General features: G+C 39.6%; 2 protein-coding genes across 2 annotated transcripts in view; both read right to left on the bottom strand.

The window, feature by feature from the left end:
• VWC2L (von Willebrand factor C domain containing 2 like) overlaps positions 1 to 20,781 on the bottom strand; it is a 266,691-nt gene extending 245,910 nt beyond the window's left edge. The window contains exon 1 of the mRNA XM_089672319.1: positions 19,376 to 20,781. The gene's annotated coding sequence lies outside the window, so the exon portion shown is untranslated. The remainder of the gene's footprint in view (positions 1 to 19,375) is intronic.
• A 707-nt stretch (positions 20,782 to 21,488) lies between these two features.
• Positions 21,489 to 23,517, bottom strand: part of SPAG16 (sperm associated antigen 16) — a 1,274,471-nt gene continuing 1,272,442 nt past the window's right edge. The window contains exon 16 of the mRNA XM_089672306.1: positions 21,489 to 21,784. Within this exon, the coding sequence (XP_089528432.1) occupies positions 21,609 to 21,784 (176 nt within the window). The 3' untranslated portion in view covers positions 21,489 to 21,608. The remainder of the gene's footprint in view (positions 21,785 to 23,517) is intronic.

Below are 23,517 nucleotides of genomic sequence, written 5' to 3'. Positions count from 1 at the left end.
CATAAATTGTACTATAAAGACATAATGTACTGCTAATCATTACAAAGAAGAGCACTGTGACGTTTATGGGTTTAAAAATCTGGAGCATTAAAGAATAAGTTCACCTTTTGTAACATGTTACACCATATTCAAGTTATAATATGTAACATCTTACAAATGCACCAACCCCTGCACCCCCTCAATCCCCCTGTAGTGAGCGCTAGTGGGGGATCTTTTCCCACTGCTGGATGTCACAATCTAAAAAAATGTGGGGCTTTGCCTGCTCGGCTCTGTCATTCTGTGAATGGGAACACTACAAGTCCCAACAGTCTTTGCAGCTGTCAGCTTGTAGTTCTCAATGAACTGCCAGGGTATTGTTGAGTGCTCTAGGTAGTTCATTGAGCATCCTTTAAGAGTGTAAAGTTCATTGAGCATCCTTTAAGAGTGTAAATGCCTGCCATTACTGGAGGAACTGGCAGACAGATACATAGACAGTCTGCAGGACCTGCAAAAAAAGTGCATTTATTACAATTATTATTATTATAGTTTTTGTTTTTAAGTGAACTTATCCTTTAAGTCCTATGAAGAACAGTGTAGAGAATAATGAGGAACCTGTTTCCTACCAAATATGGTTTAATTACAGTAAAGAAAGTATATATATATATATATATATATATATATATATATATATGAGCTATGAGAACCATTCCTCTATAAATGTATGGCAGTAATTGTTACTTGGTTTTACTAGAATGCTATAGAAGTTGATTAACATATTTTTTGAAAAGGGAGAGATGGGAAATACCCATTGCTCCAAGACTATATTTACCATGAGGTACTGACAGCTCAATGTATAGGGCAGAAGACGAAAGTACAACAGCTGTGCTTTAGCACTTCTTTTATTTAAATGAAAATATGAGGGTGGTGCTCTGTCAATGAAAGCAAGGCACTTTCTAAGTGGCTTACCCTGTGTTTTATTTATTTATGTATGTATGTATTTCTTTTGCCCTCTCACGCTCCAAATGAGGTGACCTCAAAGACTGCTAACAGAGCAACGTGTAGAAAGGTGAAACATGCAGTTACTGAGTGATTTACAACTACCTGGATTCTTCAGCTCAGGTGCAGCATAAAAAAACCAAAAAACAAAAAAAAACCTAAATGCATATAATCTGATGCTATGTTAATTTACTGACAATTCTATCCTGAATAGGGTTCACCTTTAATGTGCATTACATGTTTAACTGAATGACTGAGAGTTTAAAACCTGTCTTTTGTTGGTAACCACAGATAAAATATTGCAAACATTAAAAAGCAAGGGAGAGATTATTCCATTCTGTTGTTCCATTCTGGGTCTCATTGTAAAATGGAAGATTGACAGGTGTAATTCCCAGGAGCTGCTACAGTAGCGTTTTATTGGGCTCATCTCTATAATGAACATGTGGCATTTCATTGTGTGCCAATGTATAAATCATACAGGACAGGATTTGTCAAACCCGCTAAACAATAATGATAAAATACCCTAAACCTATACAAAGTTTATTATTCTGTAGCTTTTATTTGTCCATAAACCTTGCAGTGACATTGTCCTATTGTACTTCATCAGTAAATGTATCTCTTTGTCAGTTTTAACCTCCATCCCTTTACTGAACACTGAAGCATGTGCATATTATTCAACACATTAAATTCACTGCAGTTATACATGGCTAACTCATTTAATCACCCCTTATTAATTATGAATATGATGAATTATTGAATAAATTGTAAGTCCTCTTCAATGACTACAGAGAATAGGAGGACGATCTATACAGATTCATTCAGCTTGTGAAGACATTTAAATAAATGTGGGTTTTTTTATTGTAAGTGGAAGACAAGCCATTTACACTAATACCGGTCACCCTGACACTTGGAAAGCTTCTAGTATTGACTTTCTTATAAACTCCCTTGATTAAAGTCCTCCTGAATGACACACTGAAGGAAAGAGTGAAAGAGTTAACACAGGACTAATTAAAACCAATTATGTGACAGGTCCTTAATGTAAAGATGCTGTTTTATGCAGTCACAAGGAATACTCTTCCAAATTCCTATATCTGAAAAAGGTCCTGATTCAAAGGTAAAATTCCAAAAATGTTCACAATGACTGTACCAATGTTGGTCAAATTGTCAGATATGCAGTAGAAGGTATCAAGTGTGGCCCCTGACAAGGTCACATATATACAGTGGGGCAAAAAAGTATTTAGTCAGCCACCAATTGTGCAAGTTCTCCCACTTAAAAAGATGAGAGAGGCCTGTAATTGGCCTCATAGGTAGACATCAACTATGAGAGACAAAATGAGAAAAAAAATCCAGACAATCACATTGGCTGATTTGGAAAGAATTTATTTGCAAATTATGGTGGAAAATAAGTATTTGGTCACCTACAAACAAGCAAGATTTCTGGCTCTCACAGACCTGTACCTTCTTCTTTAAGAGGCTCCTCTGTCCTGCACTCATTACCTGTATCAATGGCACCTGTTTGAACTTGTTATCAGTATAAAAGACACCTGTCCACAACCTCAAATAGTCACACTCCAAACTCCACTATGGTGAAGACCAAAGAGCTAAAATATTAGAAATATCTTGCGAGCCAGAAAATGAGCAAAAACTCCTTATTAATACACTCTAATGCTGGATCGCAAACCTCTAGCACATAACTACCAATGTGATAAACCGCAAAAAATAAATCTATAGTGTTGCGCTCCCAATCCTTAAATCAATATTTGAATATGATCTCTATAATAAAGATCACAATAATTAAGAATGATGTGTGTAAATAAACATAAATACTAATATTCTTAAACTTTGAATTGATACAAAAAAATAATGTGCATGAAAAATGAACAATGACAATAAATCACTAAAAAATATTTAAATAAATATAAAAAATAAAAAATAATGAAATATAAAGATAAAAATAAAAAAATAAAAATAAAAATAATGTCCCAAAAAAATGACTTTGTGCTGGAAAATCTTCAATCTAAAATAATTGTAAATCGGTGACTGCTTGTGAATCCTCCCTCCAGTGAAGATGTGCGCTCACCTCATGAGAAGCCTGCAATTAGGCTATAAAAGCTTGCGGTTCACCTCCTTTGGAACCTACTAGTTTAGAACTCCTGCTTGAAGATAGGATGAATCTCCTCTCCAGAGGGTGCAACTCCTCTATACTTTCATCTCCATGCGATTCTCCACATATAAAAAAGATCTCGACATGGTGCTTTATCTTTTATATAAGTATGCCTTTTATTTGCTTATGATATGGCACTCACATATAAAGTGTGCGGATAGTGGTAGCACAAATGCAATCCCAAACCGCCGCTGATTGTCGGAGCTGTGGGACTGCAACGTCACTCGGAGGGAGTCAGTTTGTTTGCCGGACCACGAGTACACAGCTCCGACAATCAGCGGCGGTTTGGGATTGCATTTGTGCTACCACTATCCGCACACTTTATATGTGAGTGCCATATCATAAGCAAATAAAAGGCATACTTATATAAAAGATAAAGCACCATGTCGAGATCTTTTTTATATGTGGAGAATCGCATGGAGATGAAAGTATAGAGGAGTTGCACCCTCTGGAGAGGAGATTCATCCTATCTTCAAGCAGGAGTTCTAAACTAGTAGGTTCCAAAGGAGGTGAACCGCAAGCTTTTATAGCCTAATTGCAGGTTTCTCATGAGGTGAGCGCACATCTTCACTGGAGGGAGGATTCACAAGCAGTCACCGATTTACAATTATTTTAGATTGAAGATTTTCCAGCACAAAGTCATTTTTTTGGGACATTATTTTTATTTTTATTTTTTTATTTTTATCTTTATATTTCATTATTTTTTATTTTTTATATTTATTTAAATATTTTTTAGTGATTTATTGTCATTGTTCATTTTTCATGCACATTATTTTTTTGTATCAATTCAAAGTTTAAGAATATTAGTATTTATGTTTATTTACACACATCATTCTTAATTATTGTGATCTTTATTATAGAGATCATATTCAAATATTGATTTAAGGATTGGGAGCGCAACACTATAGATTTATTTTTTAAGACCAAAGAGCTGTTGAAGGACACCAGAAACAAAATTGTAGACCTGCACCAGGCTGGGAGGACTGAATCTGCAATAGGCAAGCAGCTTGGTGTGAACAAATCAACTGTGGGAGCAATAATTAGAAAATGGAAGGCATACAAGACCACTGATAATCTCCCTTGATCTGGGGCTCCACGCAAGATCTCACCCCGTGGGGTCAAAATGATCACAAGAACGGTAAGCAAAAATCCCAGGACCACACGGGGGGACCTAGTGAATGACCTGCAGAGAGCTGGGACCAACGTAACAAAGGCTACCATCAGTAACACACTACGCCGCCAGGGACTCAGATCCTGCAGTGCCAGATATGTCCCCCTGCTTAAGCCAGTACAGGTCCGGGCCCGTCTGAAGTTTGCTAGAGAGCATTTGGATGATCCAGAAGAGGATTGAGAGAATGTCATATGGTCAGATGAAACCAAAATAGAACTGTTTGGTAGAGACACAACTCGTCGTGTTTGGAGGAGAGAGAATGCTGAGTTGCATCCAAAGAACACCATACCTACTGTGAAGCATGGGGGTGGCAACATCATGCTTTGGGGCTGTTTCTCCGCAAAGGGACCAGGGCGACTGATCCATGTACAGGACACAATGAATGGGGCCATGTATCGTGAGATTTTGAGTGCAAACCTCCTTCCATCAGCAAGGGCATTGAAGATGAAACATGGCTGGGTCTTCCAACATGATAAAGATCCCAAACATACTGCCCAGGCAACAAAGGAGTGGCTTTGTAAGAAGCATTTCAAGGTCCTGGAGTGGCCTAGCCAGTCTCCAGATCCCAACCCCATAGAAAACCTTTGGAGGGAGTTGAAAGTCCGTGTTGCCCAGCGGCAGCCCCAAAACATCACTGCTCTAGAGGAGATCTGCATGGAGGAATGGGCCAACATACCAGCAACAGTGTTTGCCAAGCTTGTGAAGACTTACAGGAAATATTTGACCTCTGTCATTGCCAACAAAGGATATATAACAAAGTATTGAGATGAACTTTTGATATTGACCAAATACTTATTTTCCACCATAATTTACAAATAAATTCTTTCCAAATCAGCCAATGTGATTGTCCGGATTTTTTTTCTCATTTTGTCTCTCATAGTTGAGGTCTACCTATTATGCCAATTACAGGCCTCTCTCATCTTTTTAAGTGGGAGAACTTGCACAATTGGTGGCTGACTAAATACTTTTTTGCCCCACTGTACCATATTTCACCAATTCAGTTTGCCTCTCGTGTTTCATTATTTCCCTAGGGGAACTACCAGACTCCACTTACAAATTGCTGTTGTCACTGACAGGCTAACTCATGCTTGGCTCTGCAGGAATCCCCAATTTTTAGGTACCAGGTGTGGAAATATCATTGAAGGCAGGCAGGACTGGGTGATAGACCACCAACCCCCTGGAATATTTCAGCATGTTTCCAGATCATCTGGTAAATAATGGCTGCATGGTAGAATGGTCATCATGTTGGTTACCAATGCATTACACCATAGAAACAGAGAAGCGTGTTCATTTATTTATTTTAACTTTATTTGCCAGAGTATAAATCAATGTTTGTCCAAACCATCACTCATTTGAGCAATGTTTTTATGGGGGTACCATGGGCTGTAAAAGGTGCTCAGGACTTATTGTTTAGGAAAGAATATTGTATTTCTTGGGATAGTTCAGCTCACAGCCAATTTTCTCTACGAAGTGTCTGAGGTACATATAAGCATGCATAAATTGTAGGATTATTTTTGTTAATATAGTGCACAAATGCTCACAGGTTCAATGTTTTTCTGATGGTTGTCAGTAAAGTCTATAAAACTGAAATTTTTATTGCAACATCTGATCATTTTATAAAATTCTGTTGCAGCCACTGGGACACCAAACTTTGGACACGGGTTGAACAAGGCCAAAGCTACATTCAGTTGCATGGCACCCCTTGCTGCTATAGAGCATTGCCAACTCACCTTAAATCATACCCCCTGACAAGCACAATGATCAGTATCTGTTTCAGGTTCTTTATGGTGTCCTTACTGTCTACATTTGATTATCATCTTTTTTCCAGCCCTGGGTAACCCGGCTTTCCTCCTGGGCCTTTAGGAAGGACCGTTTCACTCACTACTTGCTGAGGGACGATTTTAGGCTTCTCACTTATTAATGACAGCTACCTGGTCCACCATACAGACCCTGATAAGTACTTTGGGGCCCTTTCATTTGGACTTCTGGAAGGCAGTTCAATTAAACCACTTATTGAATTCTTTGGCACCCCCTAATCAGTTTAGCCACCCAATGACCCCTCTAGAGGAATACTGCTCGCACCACAGACCTCTTCCTCATGAGCTATCGAAAATGATTACACCACCAGATGACCATCGATTACCCTTTCTTGAGAAATGGAAGTCAGACCTGGGTATAGCATCCACGGCCACACAATTTACCTTTAAAATCCTCAATTTGCACTAGAATACAGGAAACTAAGAATAGGATCCTCTTCCGGTGGTATTATACCTCGACTATTTTACATAACATCTTCCCACATACATCTAACCAATGCTGGTGATGCTAGGAGGAATGAGGCACATTGCTCCATCTTTTTCGTCAAGTCCTAAACTCTGATTTCTGGAAAGAGGTCTGGAGGATTACACAGAAATCCACTGAATTTCCAATCCCAGATGACCGAGCTTTTTTCCTCCTTCATGCTTTTAAAATACCAGGTAAAACATGCAAGAAATGAGTTCTCCGCTACCTTCTCAATGCCACTAAGTCAAGTATACCTCTCTTCTGGAAGAGCACCCAAGCACCATCCATTGGACTTTGTCTTAATAAAGTAGGGCATTAAATTGAATTTGAGGACCTGATACTTTCCTTGCAGCAGAAAGGAGACATTTACTCAAAAACCTAGACCCTATGGAATATGTTCACATACTCAGAGGAGGGTAAGGCTCTTTTTGAAGTGAGTCCCACAGGAACCCAGACGCCCCCCCCTTCCCTTTTTTTACACTACCCCCCCTGCTGGATTACTCTCTCTTCCTTTTCATATCTTTCTACTGAATACAAATGAAAACTGTGGCAGGTTTCCTCCCAGTCATGGATGGAAGCAGACTCACTGGTTTGTACACCATGCCCATCCTTGAAGCTCTGATATGAGGTGTCCCTTGACTTACTGTTTACCTGTTTCCTTACTCTACCAGATGTGACCTCTTTATATCCCTGTAACATATCTAAGTTATTTTGCATATGGAAGTCATGTTTTGTATTCTGATGTTTCCGTCATTACCTATGTAATTGACTGTGATGGAACCTGCCTTCTCTCATTTGAATAAATTTATTTTTAAATGCTATTGCATACAGCAGTGTTTTCCAGGTTCTGTGGTATAGTCACAATGTTATTTTTGAAACATGTTACATGTTCTCTGTAAAAGGAGCAAGGTGACTGCCATCAGCCAACATAGCACAGTGTCTTTCATAATGATAGAAAGTGTGCTGATATTATAGCTTCATGTGTATTTTATTTTTAAAAAAAGTCACCAAAATCAAGAGATATTTAATGTAAAGCTTTGTACAGAATGACAAATATAGGTTTGACATGTCAGAAAGACTGGGCTTGCAAAAGTCAAAGTTAAAAAAAACAAAGTGTATGTTTGGGTATAATAACCTTCCCCCCCACTTCATCCCCAAAACATAAGTGGAGGTGTTTTGTCGTCCAACTGGAGATCTCTGGCACAGGGATTTCAGTGCAGCACGTGCAGTGCTGTCAGCCTAAAACAAGAAATTAGAAACTTACTGTATTCCTTACAGGATCAGCAGGTATTATTCTGTACTTGCAGCATTTTTCTAAGGTGTAGGATTTATTTTTCATACATGAATACAGAACAATGTGAAAAATAACAGTGGTATGACTTACATCACAAACTGGCATATATACTGTGATAATGGTATAGCCTCACAAGGGATAGGTGCATTAGAGCGTACAAAATAAAAACCAGGAATGGTGCTGGGGGAAGGGGGAAGGGGGGGATGGGGAGGAGGTCAGGAGTGATAAAGATAGAGGGAGATAAGGTGGGACTACAAAAAAAGGATTGGATGATGGGGTGCGGGTGTGTATAAAGAACAAAAAAGAAATGTCAGATTTCTTTGGCCAATTTCTACTTTATATATTGGTAAAATAATGTTGATGGAGGGATCCCAGGTGAACACTGTTGGTGGAAGAGAAGATTTCCAATAAAGAAAATTTTCTTCCTGTACTTGCTACATTTTTTCAAAAGGCAAAATATGGCAAATATGAATGTATTGCAGAGATTTACTGCATTTTTTTTTATTTTGCCCACACACACACTTTAACAGAAGATTTTACAGTAAAGGAAATCTGTTGGAGGGCTAAAGTAATAATAGCATCAAAGTGGTCTACAAACATGCTTTCTAAGAGGTTAATCCACCCTTTTTGCAAACTAGAGGCTCTCACAACCACTGTTAGTTGTGCAGTAGGTGGAACTTTGTCAAATTCCTATGTGAAGTGTGCCTCAATTGCTTTAATAGAGTGCATAATCCCCATTTGCCTTGTAAACATGTGGTTCTGTTTACAAATAAAGAGAACATAGTTTAGGCCACTAATGTCATCTCTAGTGTTTTTTTTTTACTTGGAAGTCATTGCAGTATGGATGAAAACTTGATGGTAAGCCTTTGATGCAGAGCATTGTAGCAATGATAGATTGCTTCCCACAACAACAACAATGTATGTGTGTATTTATGAGAGATTATTAGGGCTCTGTAGTAATACCTTCCTGTTTGTTATTGTACTTATGATCCAATGGCTCCCTATGGGCAGAAAAAGATAGCTAAGAATTAAAAACATTGTTTTTAGGTACAAAACAGGTTGTTACATATTAATAGTTTAGTCATTTTGCTCTTTTGAAAGATTTATACTAAGGTAAATATTATGTCTAAATAATGGCCTATTTCAGGTTAATATAATTTCTTATCAGAGCTGCTAGTGCCATTGGCTGTTCAATACAAGGTCTTAATTTCCTGTTGTATTTTGGAGTTTCAATATTTAAATATTACAATGCAAAGTGAAACCCTGCTTCTTAATTTCATGTTTTCCACACCACTTCTCAAGTCTTTCAGACTTTTAGCTGAGTAAGGGATGTTGCTGATATCACCCATCATTTGACCAACATACCAGGAATGCTTTGAAATTCCTGGTGCCACATCAAGGTGGATTGAGTAAGGACAGGCTCTTTACACCAGAATGTAACTTTGATAATGGTTTTTATACATATTATGTACTGTACAGGTTACTCAGGCAACGTAGTCTATACCGATTTTAGAAAGTTGATAATGGTAAAATAATTGACGTGTTTAACCGCTTCCTGTCCACCCTATAGCAAAAATACTGCTACAGGGCTGCACGGGTGCGCAAAATCACATATATATATATATATATATATATATATATATATATATATATATATGTGATTTTGCATTTCCAGTTGGGGGGCGTGTGACATGAGATTGGTTTGCCAGTTGAACACAGAAAAAATAATCTGTACAATAAACATAATTACCTAGAAATACAAACTAAAGCTTAGTCATAAACACAGCGATGTAAGTATAATTGAAATGGGTGAGTTCTATAGGGCAGCACTTCTGTATTCTTAAATTTCTATTATTGGGGGCTTCTGTAATTATGAATAATGTTACAAAGATTCAATCACCAGATCAACATCAGAGAAATCTAATAAAACATGACCTGGTGTGGGTAAGTAAAGACTGGTTTTGATATAGAATTCTAAGTTATCTGGCAATCACCAATAATGGCAAAGCCAAAAGTTCCTATTTTGAAAGTTACCAGTAGTTATTTTGACTAGAGCTTTAAGAACCAAAATTCCATACCTATAAGGGTTAGATAGATTGGGTTGACTTTGAGTAACAGGATAGATTTTTGAGTGATATTTTTAAAGGCTTTATTAGCTATTTATTGGAAATCAACAGATAATGGGTCAATGAAACTGAATATAACTAAGGTAATGGTAAACATTTCTAAGAAAAATGAAGGTATGCAATAAATGCTATGCATTTAAATTAAAATGGTCTGGAACAGAGCTATAAGAGCAACACTTAGTAAAACAGATTTATAATTCATAGGCATTTGGTACATTTATAAGCAATTTCTCTGTAAACAATTAAGCTACAAAGCTGTAATTTCCAAAGTAAGCATGCTGTTTGTATTTGTTATTTAAAAGAGGGGAAAAAAGGAAAGAAAGCTTTTAAAGGTGATCATTCAGTAGTTAATGTTTAATATTCAGCTAAAATTAGATTTTTTTTTTTACTCACTGTACAATCTTTCTTTCTTGGAGTTTATTAAGGGACAGAGGTGTTAGAGACAATTGAGTTACTATACAAGCATTGGAGACTGGTAAACAAAAAAAAAACAAAACAAAACAGTGACCAGCCTGGTTTAACCTCTCTTACTCCCAGCATGCCTTGGTTTTGCAACAAAGCAATCCCAAGAGAAAGCTCCTAAATACGGGGGTGAGTCCTGTGTTCCTCATACACTACACAAAAATGTGTTTTTGATAAGTAAAGATTTTTATTGTTTGTTCATTGCAGGACACAGGAATCCAGTGGCACTTGGGACATCCAAAAGTAGTTCAACTAAGGGGTGGACACAGCAAACAAAATGATAACAGACCCACTATAAACAGACCCCAACCCTATGGTTATTTAAAATTGTTCTTTCAGTTTCCAAAATGGCTGCAGGTGGTATAATTATCCTTGGGGCTGAAGTATGGCTTGAGGATAACTTAGGGATGAGAGCTATGGGGTGGGGATGTAATATTGCTTCCTCTATGGACGATCTAGCATGGTATATTAGCTTTGGTAGTCATTCATCTCAATTTTCCACTTTGTAAGATGGCCGCTGAGGTATTTCCACCAGGTTAGGAGTGGGTACTTAAAGAACTGGAACCTTATGTCCGTATCCTTGTTGACAAAGTCCGGAAGAGACGAAACGCGTCCAGGGCACGTGATGTTCCCGGAAGTGCTGCGGCAGCCATTTTGGATTCTGGAATCCCTGTGTGTTGGAGATCTGGAGAGTAACGGTGCACTTCAGGTGTCCCCCAGAGCTACAAAGTGATAGTGCTGGATAGGAGTAGCAAGGGGGAATTACCTGGTGATCGAGAGACCCTCTACACGCGGAAAGGGGATCGTATACTGGGCATGAGGAGTTTGATGCTGTCTTGCTGATCTTATCGTTTTTATATGTAAGTGGCTACAATAAATTTTATATATGATTATAATTCACATATTGATTCCTGGTCTGTTTGTGAGGTCCTGAGGAACAAGAGGATACCAATCTAAGGACACTCTGTACATATGTGGTTGATTACAAGCTAGAATCTGTTTGTTTTAGGGTAATTATGCACTTTATATATAGTTTGCAGTGATATTTAGTAATTTTTTTTTTTTTTCTTTTTCACATGAGTGCTGTGACACTGGAGTGTTTTTTTTTTTTGCATGATACACGTGTAGCACTTTAGTTCTGGGATTTAAAAGGTAATATACTATGTTGAGATTTTGTTTTTTGAGGTATTTGAAGAGCACCTGTGATTGATTTGCATCTTCTTCAGTGGAGTAGGAAGCGTCTTCCTATCAAGAAATTGATCTTTGTTTGGACACATTATTTGGACACTTTGCATATTGGGACTTTATTTTATTTTTGTTCTTTTATATATATTTGATATTTTTGGGTAATCTCTTTGGGTCTTGATTTTTTCACTATAATTGTGGGTTTTTGGGTTTAAGTCAATGAATATATGTTCAACTAAGGGGTGGACACAGCAAACAAAATGATAACAGACCCACTATAAACAACAGAAAAAGAGCTGCCTGAAGGACCTGATCTCAAAAGATCAAGTAAAGTGAACAGGGTGGAACTTGATAGTTAGGACTATAGGCTCAAACAATGATTTGTCTGAGCCACTGAGAAATGGTGGAGCAAGAAATTGTGCCTTTTGTGAGGACCATCCAGAGTTAAAAAAAAAAAAAAAAAAAAGAGCCAGTCTTTCTATGGGAAGTAGTGACTGCAAGGTAGACACAAACAGCACAAACTACTTCCTGACAATGAAGGCAAATCTATTTCTGATGTACTTGGGCTGGACAGAGGATATACGTCTAGGTTTTAGCTGAGGTGCAATACTGAAAAAACCTTAGGAAGGAAAGAGACTCTAAGCCTCAACACTACCCTGTTTCCATATACAATGAGAAAGAAAGGATTATTTATAAGACAAGGCTGCCAGTTAGGACACACATCGTGCAGAGGTGATGACAGCAAGGGAACCACCCTTGTGTGTGTGGAAAGAGGAATATTCCTAACATTCCTAATTGGTTCAAAGGGTGGTTTCTTGAAGTGCCATAAAAAAACTAGCTCAAACCACAGGTGAGTGTAGAGGGAGCGATACATGAGACACCCTGTACAAAAGTCTCAATCAAAGAATGAGAGGCTAATAGTCTCTGGAACAAGTTCACTAGAGCCATACTTTTATGCTTGATGGTACCTTATTGAAAAAAGGTAAAGATTAATCCCACTGAGTGTTGCCAGGGATGAAAGATTCTTCCTTTTGTGAAGTATGACTTCCATGTACAGTGTAGATCTTGTCAGAAATATACTTTCACACTTTTACTTAACTTTAATTGCTGATTCAGAGAGACCTCTATCCTTCATGACATCATTTTCAACAGGCATGCTGTTAAAGTCACGGACCAAGAAGCAGGGTTGTAAACCATTCTTCGAGACAGAAGTTCCTGATGATCTGATACACTAGGCTACATAGACTAGGACTAGTCCAGAGCTAGGAGTATAATCAGAATGCACTCCATATTAATCTGGTGGGTCAGACAAGATAGAGGCTTTAGGAGAAAAAGGCATAGAGCAGGTTGTACTGATCCCACTGTAACAAGACCTCTGGTTCCTCCCTGCTGGTTGACATATTCCACAGTATTGTAGGGATAACCAAATTGCCTGGAGCTCTATAATGTTAATCAGGAGATGGAATTTCTCCGATGACCAAGTTCCTTGCACTGACAACATGTCTAGGATTCCCTCCAGCCTGTCAGGTGGGCATCTCTTTTAACGATTCTCTAAAAGAAAAGAAAAGATTTCTGAAGCTCTGGAGTGGAGGAGTTAAAGTTTTTCTTGTTCAAGAAAAACTGACTTGAGCTGTGTCCAGAATCAGTCCCAGATACCCAATCAATGAGCTGGCTGCAACATCGACTTCTACATGTTCATGACCCAATGTCTGAACTGTCTGCAATGCATTGTCAGTCAGGTTTTGTCCCAACTGTTCTCTCTACAGGAGATTGTCCAGATATCTGACAAGTGTGATGTCCTTGAAGCATAACAGGGCAAGCACAAGGGCTACAATCTTATTGAACACACGGTATGCAGATAAAAAAGGCCAATTGTCAGGGCCAAAAACATGAAGTGATGGGGATCCACAAAAAAGTGAAAAAATTTCTGATGTGCTGAAAATATAGGGACAGGAAAGTATGCATAATTAGGGTCTACAGAGGACAAGAGGTTTCTTTGATGGAGGCAGAACTGTTGGATTCCATGCAGAATTTTTGGGTCCAAATGAAGACATTCAGGGCCTTGAGATCCAAGATGGGGCAGATTTCTCCTTTGGTTTTGAAACTGTGAAAAGGTTGGAACAAAATCCTTGAAGCCTTACTTCCGCAGGTACTAGGCAATAACTCCTTGATTCAAAAGACCTGTATGGACTGCATGGGGTATTCTAATCTGTGCAGTGACACAGGAAGATCAAAAAGACAGGAACTAGTTAGGGGGCTTGGATATACTGTAACTACAGTTTATAGACACTGCTGGACAGAACACTGCTGGAGCAACAGTAAGAATGGCCCACTTCTTAATAAGGACTACTCAAATGGGTACTGGCTTGAGAAACATTTGGGAGGTGTAAACAGTCTATCAGGAGTTTATCATTCTCCATATAGGAAATCTAGGAGAAAAGTGCTAGTAGTCTTAGGACCATTAAGGAATCCTAGACTGGAAGCTAGATTAATCTGTAGGGTGGCCTTCCATTTTTAAGTTGCCATGCACCAAATTAATAAGAGTGAAAATAGTCACTCTAAGCCTGAGAGTTATGAAAGCTGCCTGAGAATCCTCATGGACAATATCACCCAAGGATTTTTGAGACTCTTCATCAGTCTTTGCAGCAGAAGGTTTACAGGTTGCTAAGATTACAGGAAGGTAAGGTGCTGAGTCTGTCTAGGAAGGTGCTGCAGTATGCTTATGGCCTCTGTAACCACAGTCAGCAACCAAGTTGAAATTTGGCTCATGAAATCCTGTGTACATTTGGTGAAATCCTCCCATGTTAAAACTGAGGAGAGGGCCACCCACACTTTACTGATCTGATTAAAAAAAACTCTGAGGAATGTAGGGACTCAAGTAGGGGACATCATTTCAGGCTGTGTGTGTCAAGCCACAGGAGGAACACTGCAGGTTGCCCCAGTACTATTAGTGAATCATGAGCTGGAGGGACCTGGTAAAGTGGAACTGCTCCCCAAGTGTTGCATGTTAGCAAGGACAACTTAGCCCAGAATACAATATAAATCTTTGGGTACTCACAAACTGTCTGCTGGATATAGGAGACGTTTAAATGCCCAGAGGTGACCAGGTCACTGCACTGTAGACTTCAGCAATGACTAACTGAAGTGAAACTACATCTCTTGCAGTTAAGAACAATGGCAGGAAGGTGTTATTAAACAGTGAATGCCGGAACAGGAGAGCAAAGTGTGCAGGTGCCACACTATGCTAGTGCCTAAGTTCCTCAGTGTTTTAACCCTTTCTGTAGAAAACCAAGGGAAAATAGGGATATTTATGGCATCCATCCATTCTAATAAACAAAGTAGCTCCCAGTGCTCTGCCCACAGGACCTTCCCAAGATCACACCAGAATCTGTGCCACGGCTCTGGACCTGGAAAGTGCTCTGGAGATAATTAACACAGTATGCAAAGGTCTGAAAAGTGCCACAATGCTGAGCCCTGTGCCCAGAGGTCACATTCCAGGCAGACCTCACAATTGTCCAATTCAGTGGGGTCCAGGTTCATCCTCCAAATCTATCGCTGAGGATACACTCATTCAGATAACTGCATAAAAAGACAAGCAGTGTGTAGAGAAGTCTTGATTGAAGAAAAATAATCTTGAAAAAAAGAAAATATGGCCTTTAAAAATGGTTAAACTTTCTCAAGAGAATAGGCATCAATCTTCCTAGAACACTAGCAAAATAAACTGAGGCATGCTGGGAGTGGGACGGATTTACCATGCTAGTAAACTTTTTTTTTGTTTATTCACCAGTGACCAAATCTACCATGCTAGTAAACTTTTTTTTTGTTTATTCGCCAGTGACCAAATCTTTCTTAGGCAGCATTATAATCCAATTGTTTTTAATTTCTGTGTCCCCCAATGAATGATGAATTAGAAAGAAAAGAATATTTCAAATCATAGTACATATAAAGTGTCAAACAACAAGATGGAAAAGGCTAAATTGTCACAGGACTTCAAAGTGACTCTGCTAAGGTTTTTAAAAAGACAGTGACATATTTAATGTCAGCATGTAAATGTAAAGTCAGGAAGGCCAGTCAGGATTTATCTTTTACATACCTAACTTCAGAAGAAACATTCTGATGATAACTTGCTAAAGCTTATATTAAACTAATTTGCATTAGACATTCAAATCCCGGCATGAAGACATGCTTCTACATCATGTGTGTTAATTTTGACATAAGTAAGTTGATTGTGGGTATTTCGGTGCTGGCCTACTGTATGTCAGCACCAAACATTTTGACATTGATATATCATTCTATTATTGTGTTTTGGTGTAAAACTAGCATCAAGTTTAGGACATAAGTATTATATGGTAATGCTTAGTGTAGTGATTAAGAGTTAAATTTAGGTTGAAGTTGTGTAAGGACTGTGTTGAGAGTTGCAGGAAGGACTATAGAATAGAAGTAGGGTTAGGATTTATGTTAGAAGCTTGGTTGAAAATTAGGGTTTAGGGATTAGTATTAGAGAAAGAGATCAAGATTAGAGGTATTGTTAGGGGCTGTGTTGATAGAAGCTGGGGTTAAAGGTTAGGTTGAGGTTTAGGGATTAGGTAATAGTTACATGGGGGCTAAGGTTTAGAGGTAGGGTAGTGCTTGAGCTAACTGTAGTTAAAGGGCTAGTTGAGGTTAAATGTAAGGGTAAACTACTTTGTTTTAAGATTTCAGGTATGGCTGCCACTAGTCTGACAAATCACATGTGTTATAAGCAATAAGTCCAATTACACCCTAGCGATAAACATTTACTTGTATAATAATACTGCTGCACTAGCAACTGCACCAATTTTCAGTAGCTTAAAATCTATGTAGCAGGTAAAAGGTATAGTGGCATGAGTGTGATTTTTTTTAACTAGTAATACATTTTGTACCTATACAGAACTAATCCTTTTAACTATGTAGTAGTGTTATAGTAATTTACACTGGCAATATAGACGCAATACTTTATTACAATAATACTAAATAACTGTCATGTTACATATTACCAATTGCAGCTAGGTACTTTCATAGGGTCAATTAACACTAAAATATTAACAATATTATAAGTTAGTATTTTACCATGACAGTGACCTACTGATATATCTGTTCTATCTATGCAGCAAAGCATCCCATAAAACACTATATACTGTATATGCAGCATGCCTGTTTGCACTGACTATAACTTCCAGCATTACACAGAAGAGGAGAATGTTTAAGCCCCACAGCACACAAAAAAATCCACTTGTGAAGTTGCACATAACAAATCTCCAGCCTGAATGTTGTGCTAATGAATCTGCCCTATCACGAACAGTCGCACTGTGAACTTGCCCTCCTCTCTTCTCTTTAATCTTGAGTTTGATGTCTCCAAGCCTTTGCACAACAGGCAGTTTGGGAGACTGCCACAGGGTAACTGAGCCTCAAAGATACTTTATGATTCCCCAATACTTCTGTCTATACCAACATCTCACTCACAGCACAGATGTGTCAGGTAGAAATGCCAGTTAATTGCCAGTTATTCTACTCAGATCATCATCCCTGTTGGAACAGTCAGTGCACAAAAGGTGGCAGCATTTTCTGGGGGCAAAATGGTTAATATTACACAAGAGCAAAACTATATAGATTAATTATGAGCACTACTCATCTAAAATATAGATCACCACAGCTCAACCATACCATATTAACTATTCTGTCTTTGACTTGATAATGGCTTTCCTAAATGCTGTTTTGGATGGGAGCCGCTCCCTACAGCCAGTAAATCAAGGCTGCCAACACTAGGCAATCATTTGGTTTGGGAAGGTGATATTTTAGTAATGACAGTGTTTTTTTTTTCTAAAACAGCATTTTACCTAGCAGGCTGAGTGTCTGGCTTTTTTTACAATATAAATATTATTGGAGTGCAGTGGTTAACTTTTTCAATGCTGAATGGCATACACCATGCAAAATGAGCACATTCTTAAAAAGATGGGACTAACTGGTATGTATGATGCATCAAAGTATTTAATAAAAGTGTTCAACAAAAGGTATAGAGTGTACATGTATGCAGCAGAGCTATTGATTGATAGGGAATGAGGCAGGGACCAGTATGATTATTAGCGTGATGAAGGAAAATGTCCATATGACTTGAGAGTTACAGAGAAAAATAGAAAATGAGAGTGGAGAGCAGAGATCAGTGCATAAAATAACTGTGAGCACCCATCAGCTGGACAGAATACGTGCTAAGCATGGTCATCACAGCACTCTAATTGTGTATCTTTTCCTGTGGCCTAGACATTTTAAATCAAATACTCAGTTCCCTCACCCTCATCTATACCTGACTGCAGTTTAATAAAATTGAAGACATTGAAGCTGAAAACACAATTCATTTACTAGCCACACATTACATTAACGGTATATGTAGTCTAAACACACTAGCTGTATTGGTTACAGAGCAAATGAGATGTATTGTCCCTAAAAGCATGATACTTTACTACCTTGTCTTACAGAGGGGGGCAGGTTAGTGCCCTGATGATGTTGTTGATCTACTGTAGATCCCATACTTTATGCTGGAGGGCTCAATCATAATGTGAATGCTTGTTTTCATTGAAGTGTACAAACCATTTCTCTAATCAAGAGCTTTGCCCAGGGGTTATCCAGGGCTTAGAGGCACCTGGGTGTAATGTCAATATTAAGAACTATTAACTGTCCCGATGGACTTCCATGGGAACTAGCAATCTTATTGACAAACCAGCAAGATTACTAAGGATATCTACTGTAAGGTATTTGTAAATATTCTATGGATTTGCTGTGAGGTGGGTTATATGTATCAACTTATTGAAATCAATAGCAGATTTTCCTGCTGTATAAAGACCCTTCTGAGTTATCTATTTTAAAAAATAGTTTAAAAGTATTGTTGCTACAGCTATGTGTTCATAAGTGCAATAATAATAATAAAGTTTGGCCCTTTCCCATTATTAAATGTGATACTGCCCTACTATGTATAACACTGCACATAAGATTCTCAAAAGCTTCATAGAAATGTCAACCTTCCTTAAAAAAGCTTATCTGAAGGGGCATTTAAAGTTGCAGCATATTCAAATGGCTTGCTTTAAGCACACAGCTGAGAAATGAGACTGCTTGATTTAACACCACTGCATCAAAGACCGATGCATTGCTGGAACTGGCACACACAACATATTGTGAAAATAGAAGTAGAAAGGTGATGGGCATATTGCTACTGATCTTTGTTAGAACAATCAGGTTTCAGGCTTTGTCTTCAGAGGCCCTCAAGCTTTTGAGGTACTAGAAGGCTCAGCATGCACCTACACAAGAGCATGCCTGGACTTTTAGTGGCTTGCCTACTGGAGCAACCAGTATGCCAGTGCCTAGATATTGCAGTAGGGTGTTTGATATAAAGGCTGGTGTTAAATCAGCTATGGGACACGGCATAGCCTACTGTCTTTGAATAGCTTGCAAAGTCAGGTGGATTCTTCCATGATAAAATAAGTGCTAGGTGGTGATACAGTTAAATCCCTCTTTAATTCACTTCACATGTTTTTAATATCAATTTTAAATCAACAAGTTTACATGTAAAGCAAGAAACACAGAATAGTTTCCATGTTGGCATCTGCCTATTCAGCAGGTATGACTTTCTAGGTGAATAAAACCATGAATAATGAATAGACAGGTTGTGTTCATTTTGCAGACTCACGCTTAGAGTTGTGCCTTACCAGTTAGGGGTTAATCCACCGAGGATTAGCTGGGGAGGTTTGAAGCCAAAGGTTGATCCTGCGGTTAGCCCATCCTTGGAACCGAAAGACCCATTGTTTAGTAAAAGGAAATACCAAGTCCCTCCAGGTCTCCTGCCATGGCACAAACCTTTCTCTAGTAGAGAACAGCAGTCTGTAGGAATCCCAGCTAAAACTGAGCTGGCTTTACTGACACTCTATGACAACCCAAGACCAGATAGATCCACACGTGAGCAGAGGACTCATGGTATCCTTGGTATGTCCCGGGCACTAGATATCCCTTCCAGTCACTCACAGCTCAGGAAGATGGCTTGCCTCTGTGTGTTAAGACTTCAGCAGCCCCAACAGCATGGAACTGGGCTCATACCCAGACTGGAACCCCTTCAGCTCCATGGCAATATGTTGCTTCCACGGCCGCCTACAGACAGATCGGTAGACCATGCAGGAGGACAGGTGGAAGAAAAGAGGCATAACTTTCCCCCTTCATTCCACATAGAAAGGCGACTGGTGTATCCCGATGGTCGGCCGGCAGATTTCTATCTCCCCCAGGATAAGACGGCTTCTTATTGTCGGGACAGATCAGCAGAATGAGGAGAGAGCAGGACGGAGCTGATGTGCAGAACCTCGGACAGCTCCCGGGATGGAGTCCTGCACGCCAATCGGTTTGCCGGGGCTGTAGTAGTGGAAGCAGCGCATAGCGATGTACCGGACCATGAGCAGCAGCGCGCCAGCGTCTTCTGTACTATGGACAGCGGCGCACCACTATGTCAGGACCATGGACAGCGGCGCAGAGCTGTATTCAGGACCATGGGCAGCGGCGCAGAGCTGTATTCAGGACCATGGACGGCGGATCAAAGCTGTATTCAGCACCATGGACAGCAGAGGATGCCCGTACCATGGACAGCAGAGGATGCCGGTACCATGGACAGCAGAGGATGCCCGTGTTCAGCACCATAGACAGCGACGCCGCTCTAGTCAGTCCGGTGGACAGCAGCGCTGTTCAGCGCTATAGACAGCCGCGTATGTGGGTGTTCAGCACCATGGACAGCAGTGATCACCAGCGTATATCGGTGTAGAGCACCATGGACAAGTAGTGATCAGCGGCGTATATCGGTGTTCAGCACCATGGACAAGCAATGATCGGTAGCGTATATCGGTGTTCAGCACCATAGACAGCAGTGCAGAGCTGTGATCAGTTCCATAGACAGCGGTGTTCAGTCCCATGGACAGCAGACATGCACTGAGCACCCAGAGCTGCTCTCAGCACTACACACACTGTGGCGCGCACACACACACACAGCAGCATAGCCACGTCCAGCACTCCCCACAGTGACACACAACACAAGAGCAATCCAAGTCATACACAGCCGCACACTAGAACACTGGCTAACAGCAGCCCTGCAGTATTCACATAGTAACATAAAAACACAACCAAACGCATTTTGTTAATGGAGAATAAAGAGAACAACACACTCCCTAGGGGAAACACTGGGGACACTTCTTTCCAGCCCCTTTAACCCATTCAGGCAATGTTTCATGCATGTATAGGCAGCCTCTATAAATATTCTTTCTGTGGCCCTGCTTTAGAAATGTGCTTTGTTATTATTTGGAAGAGTAAAGAGCAAAACTAACAAATATTTGGCTTAAAAAAAACGTAAAAAGCCAATGTGCACAATTTCTTAGAGGCTATCCCTGACTTTATTGGACCAGCTACTAATGATCTACAGAGTTTCTTTTTTTAAATGTCCACGGTCTCATTTATTTGCAAGCACAGTATTTGACTATGCTGAAATAGATGAGGTTACACTGGCCAGCACACTTAAACAAGTGCTTCATTGACAAACATCATCTGTTGCTGGAAAATCTCAACCCAGAAAATAATGACAGCTCCTTTTTCTATCTGTAGGGGATGTGGTTATGCATACCGATCCTCCTGTATAAACAACAAGTACATACAGAGGTGCTGTCCATTCTATCTGCTGGAAATGTGATCATGTATATTGATCTTTGTGTATAAACGACTTGAAAAGTCCATGCAGAGCAGGTAGCTGGATACTTCAAAGAAAGCTCACATCAGTGAATACACACTGCAATCCACATTACCAAAAATCTTTATTGAACTACTTAAAGATGAATCATGTTTGGCTTGCAACATAAGAATCCCAGCAGCAGTAATGCTTGCAGTATTTTTGATTACATTAAAATGTGCTCTGCATTAAGACCAAAATCTGACGGTGCCATCAGAGCCTCCCGAGATGAGAAAATCCCCTTTATGATCAAAGATCACACACTGAGCATCATCTTCGTGACCTTCTAGGCTGGTTACTTGTCCAGATGTCAATGCCAGAATCTTGATGGTTCCATCATTGCTAGCCAGGGACACCAGTTGACCTGCAGAGGAGAACACATCAGAGGGGTGAGATTCACACTGAGGAGAATGCTGAGAATAATGATTGGACTGCAAGTGATGTGTGCTGAATTAATGTTTTTATTGGAAATAACTTCAATCCAAGCGTGATAAATCAATATAAATGAGACGGGCTGTCCATGCCAGCAAGTAAACTCATAAATCCCTACCGTGGACATCCTGTGCTTATTTATTAGAATAAACCCTTCATCTACCGTATGACAGACACTTTATATCCACCTATGTATTATGAATAGAACGCAGCGGTAGTCTAGAATTTTGGTTGACTAATTTCATTTACTTCTATTTCCAGTGTGAATAGATGTGTGACATGCATTTTAACAAGTTAATCTCAATTCAAATAGTTACACAAAACACATAATACCAGTAAAAATCATTTGTGTTGTTCTGTGGCATCATTTCAAAGCCCAGCTCCAGTTCCAGCCAAAATGTTTTTTTAAATTTAGTTCAGACTTGGAAAAAGTTAATTTATGTAAAGCTAAAACTTTTTTTTTTAATACTTTTAGTAGAATCCAGTGCCGCTCCAAGCCTACACTCGTCTCTTGTATATCATGGGAGCTTGTCTATTTATTAAAACTAAGGGCCACACTCTAATGATGTCACTTGTAAGAAATATATTCAGCCAACATCCATGAACTTGTTTCTTACTGGTTTCACTTTTGGGGGCTTAAAAAGGAACTCCAGTCTCCTGTGTAAAAATTAAAAGTCAGCAGCTACAAAAATGTAATAAACAGCCACTTACCTGTCCCATGATCCAGCGTTGTGCTCACCCCAGCCATTTTCACCTCCTGACTTCTGTCCTGGGTGCTGGCTGACAGCTTGCAGCTTCACAGCCATGTGCGAGCTGCACTGTACATTGTGAATGGTCCCACAGTCTTCTGGGACCTGTGACATGTCCCAGAAGACAGCAGGAAGGGGGGGAGGGGGAGGAGAACTTCTGCCCTGATTACTTAGGCGGTCAGAGCAGAAGTGGGAGCAGGTACCTGTTAAAATCAGGTACCACCCCCCCCCCCTCAAAAGTGACATTTCATAAACAGGAGCAGGGGTGGAGGCCTTTAAACCTTAAAGCAGAACCTCCCCTGTTGGGTGAAGCTCTATTTTAAGATGGTGCTAAATTTAACTTAAAGAAAACTGTGAGCAGGCAGCTCTTTTATTGGTGAAGAGACATGCTATGTCTCTTCTGCAATAGTACACACTTATCTGCCTGCTCGCAGTCTTCTATTGAATGCACACTGGACTGATCATGAACAGCTCAGCATGCATTCCTGGCACACAGGGCTGTCTCCCATGTGCATCCATGGGATGACATCACCCCCCTAGCTAGCCAATCAAGAGGACAAAAGGGAGAATATGACAGCAGCCAGTGAGTGATGTAACATCACATGAAAGCATGTCTCTGGCGATAGTTGCCAGTGTGCTTAGGTCAGCTTTCAACCAAACTTTCAAACCTTCATATAGATGGTGCCATAGCTTATCACATGTGCAGTACTATGGAAATGGAAAATGTAGACAGAGGCTAAGATGGCAGCTTCCCCAGATAGAAGAGTTTGTGTCTGTTTTTATTTCAGAGATTCCAGGGAAGATATTTCCACAATGCATTGGCTGAATAATCTTTATTACAAAAAGATGACACAATCAGAGGGTGTTCTTTTTGGTTGTTTTGAATAGAATGTGGAAGGGTTAGAACCTTTGTTAA

The sequence above is a fragment of the Staurois parvus genome, unplaced genomic scaffold (genome assembly GCF_062004578.1).
Source record: "Staurois parvus isolate SC_StPar_1 unplaced genomic scaffold, SC_StPar_1.0 ptg000011l, whole genome shotgun sequence".
Classification (NCBI taxonomy): domain Eukaryota; kingdom Metazoa; phylum Chordata; class Amphibia; order Anura; family Ranidae; genus Staurois; species Staurois parvus.
This window is presented reverse-complemented; position numbering and strand designations above follow the sequence as displayed.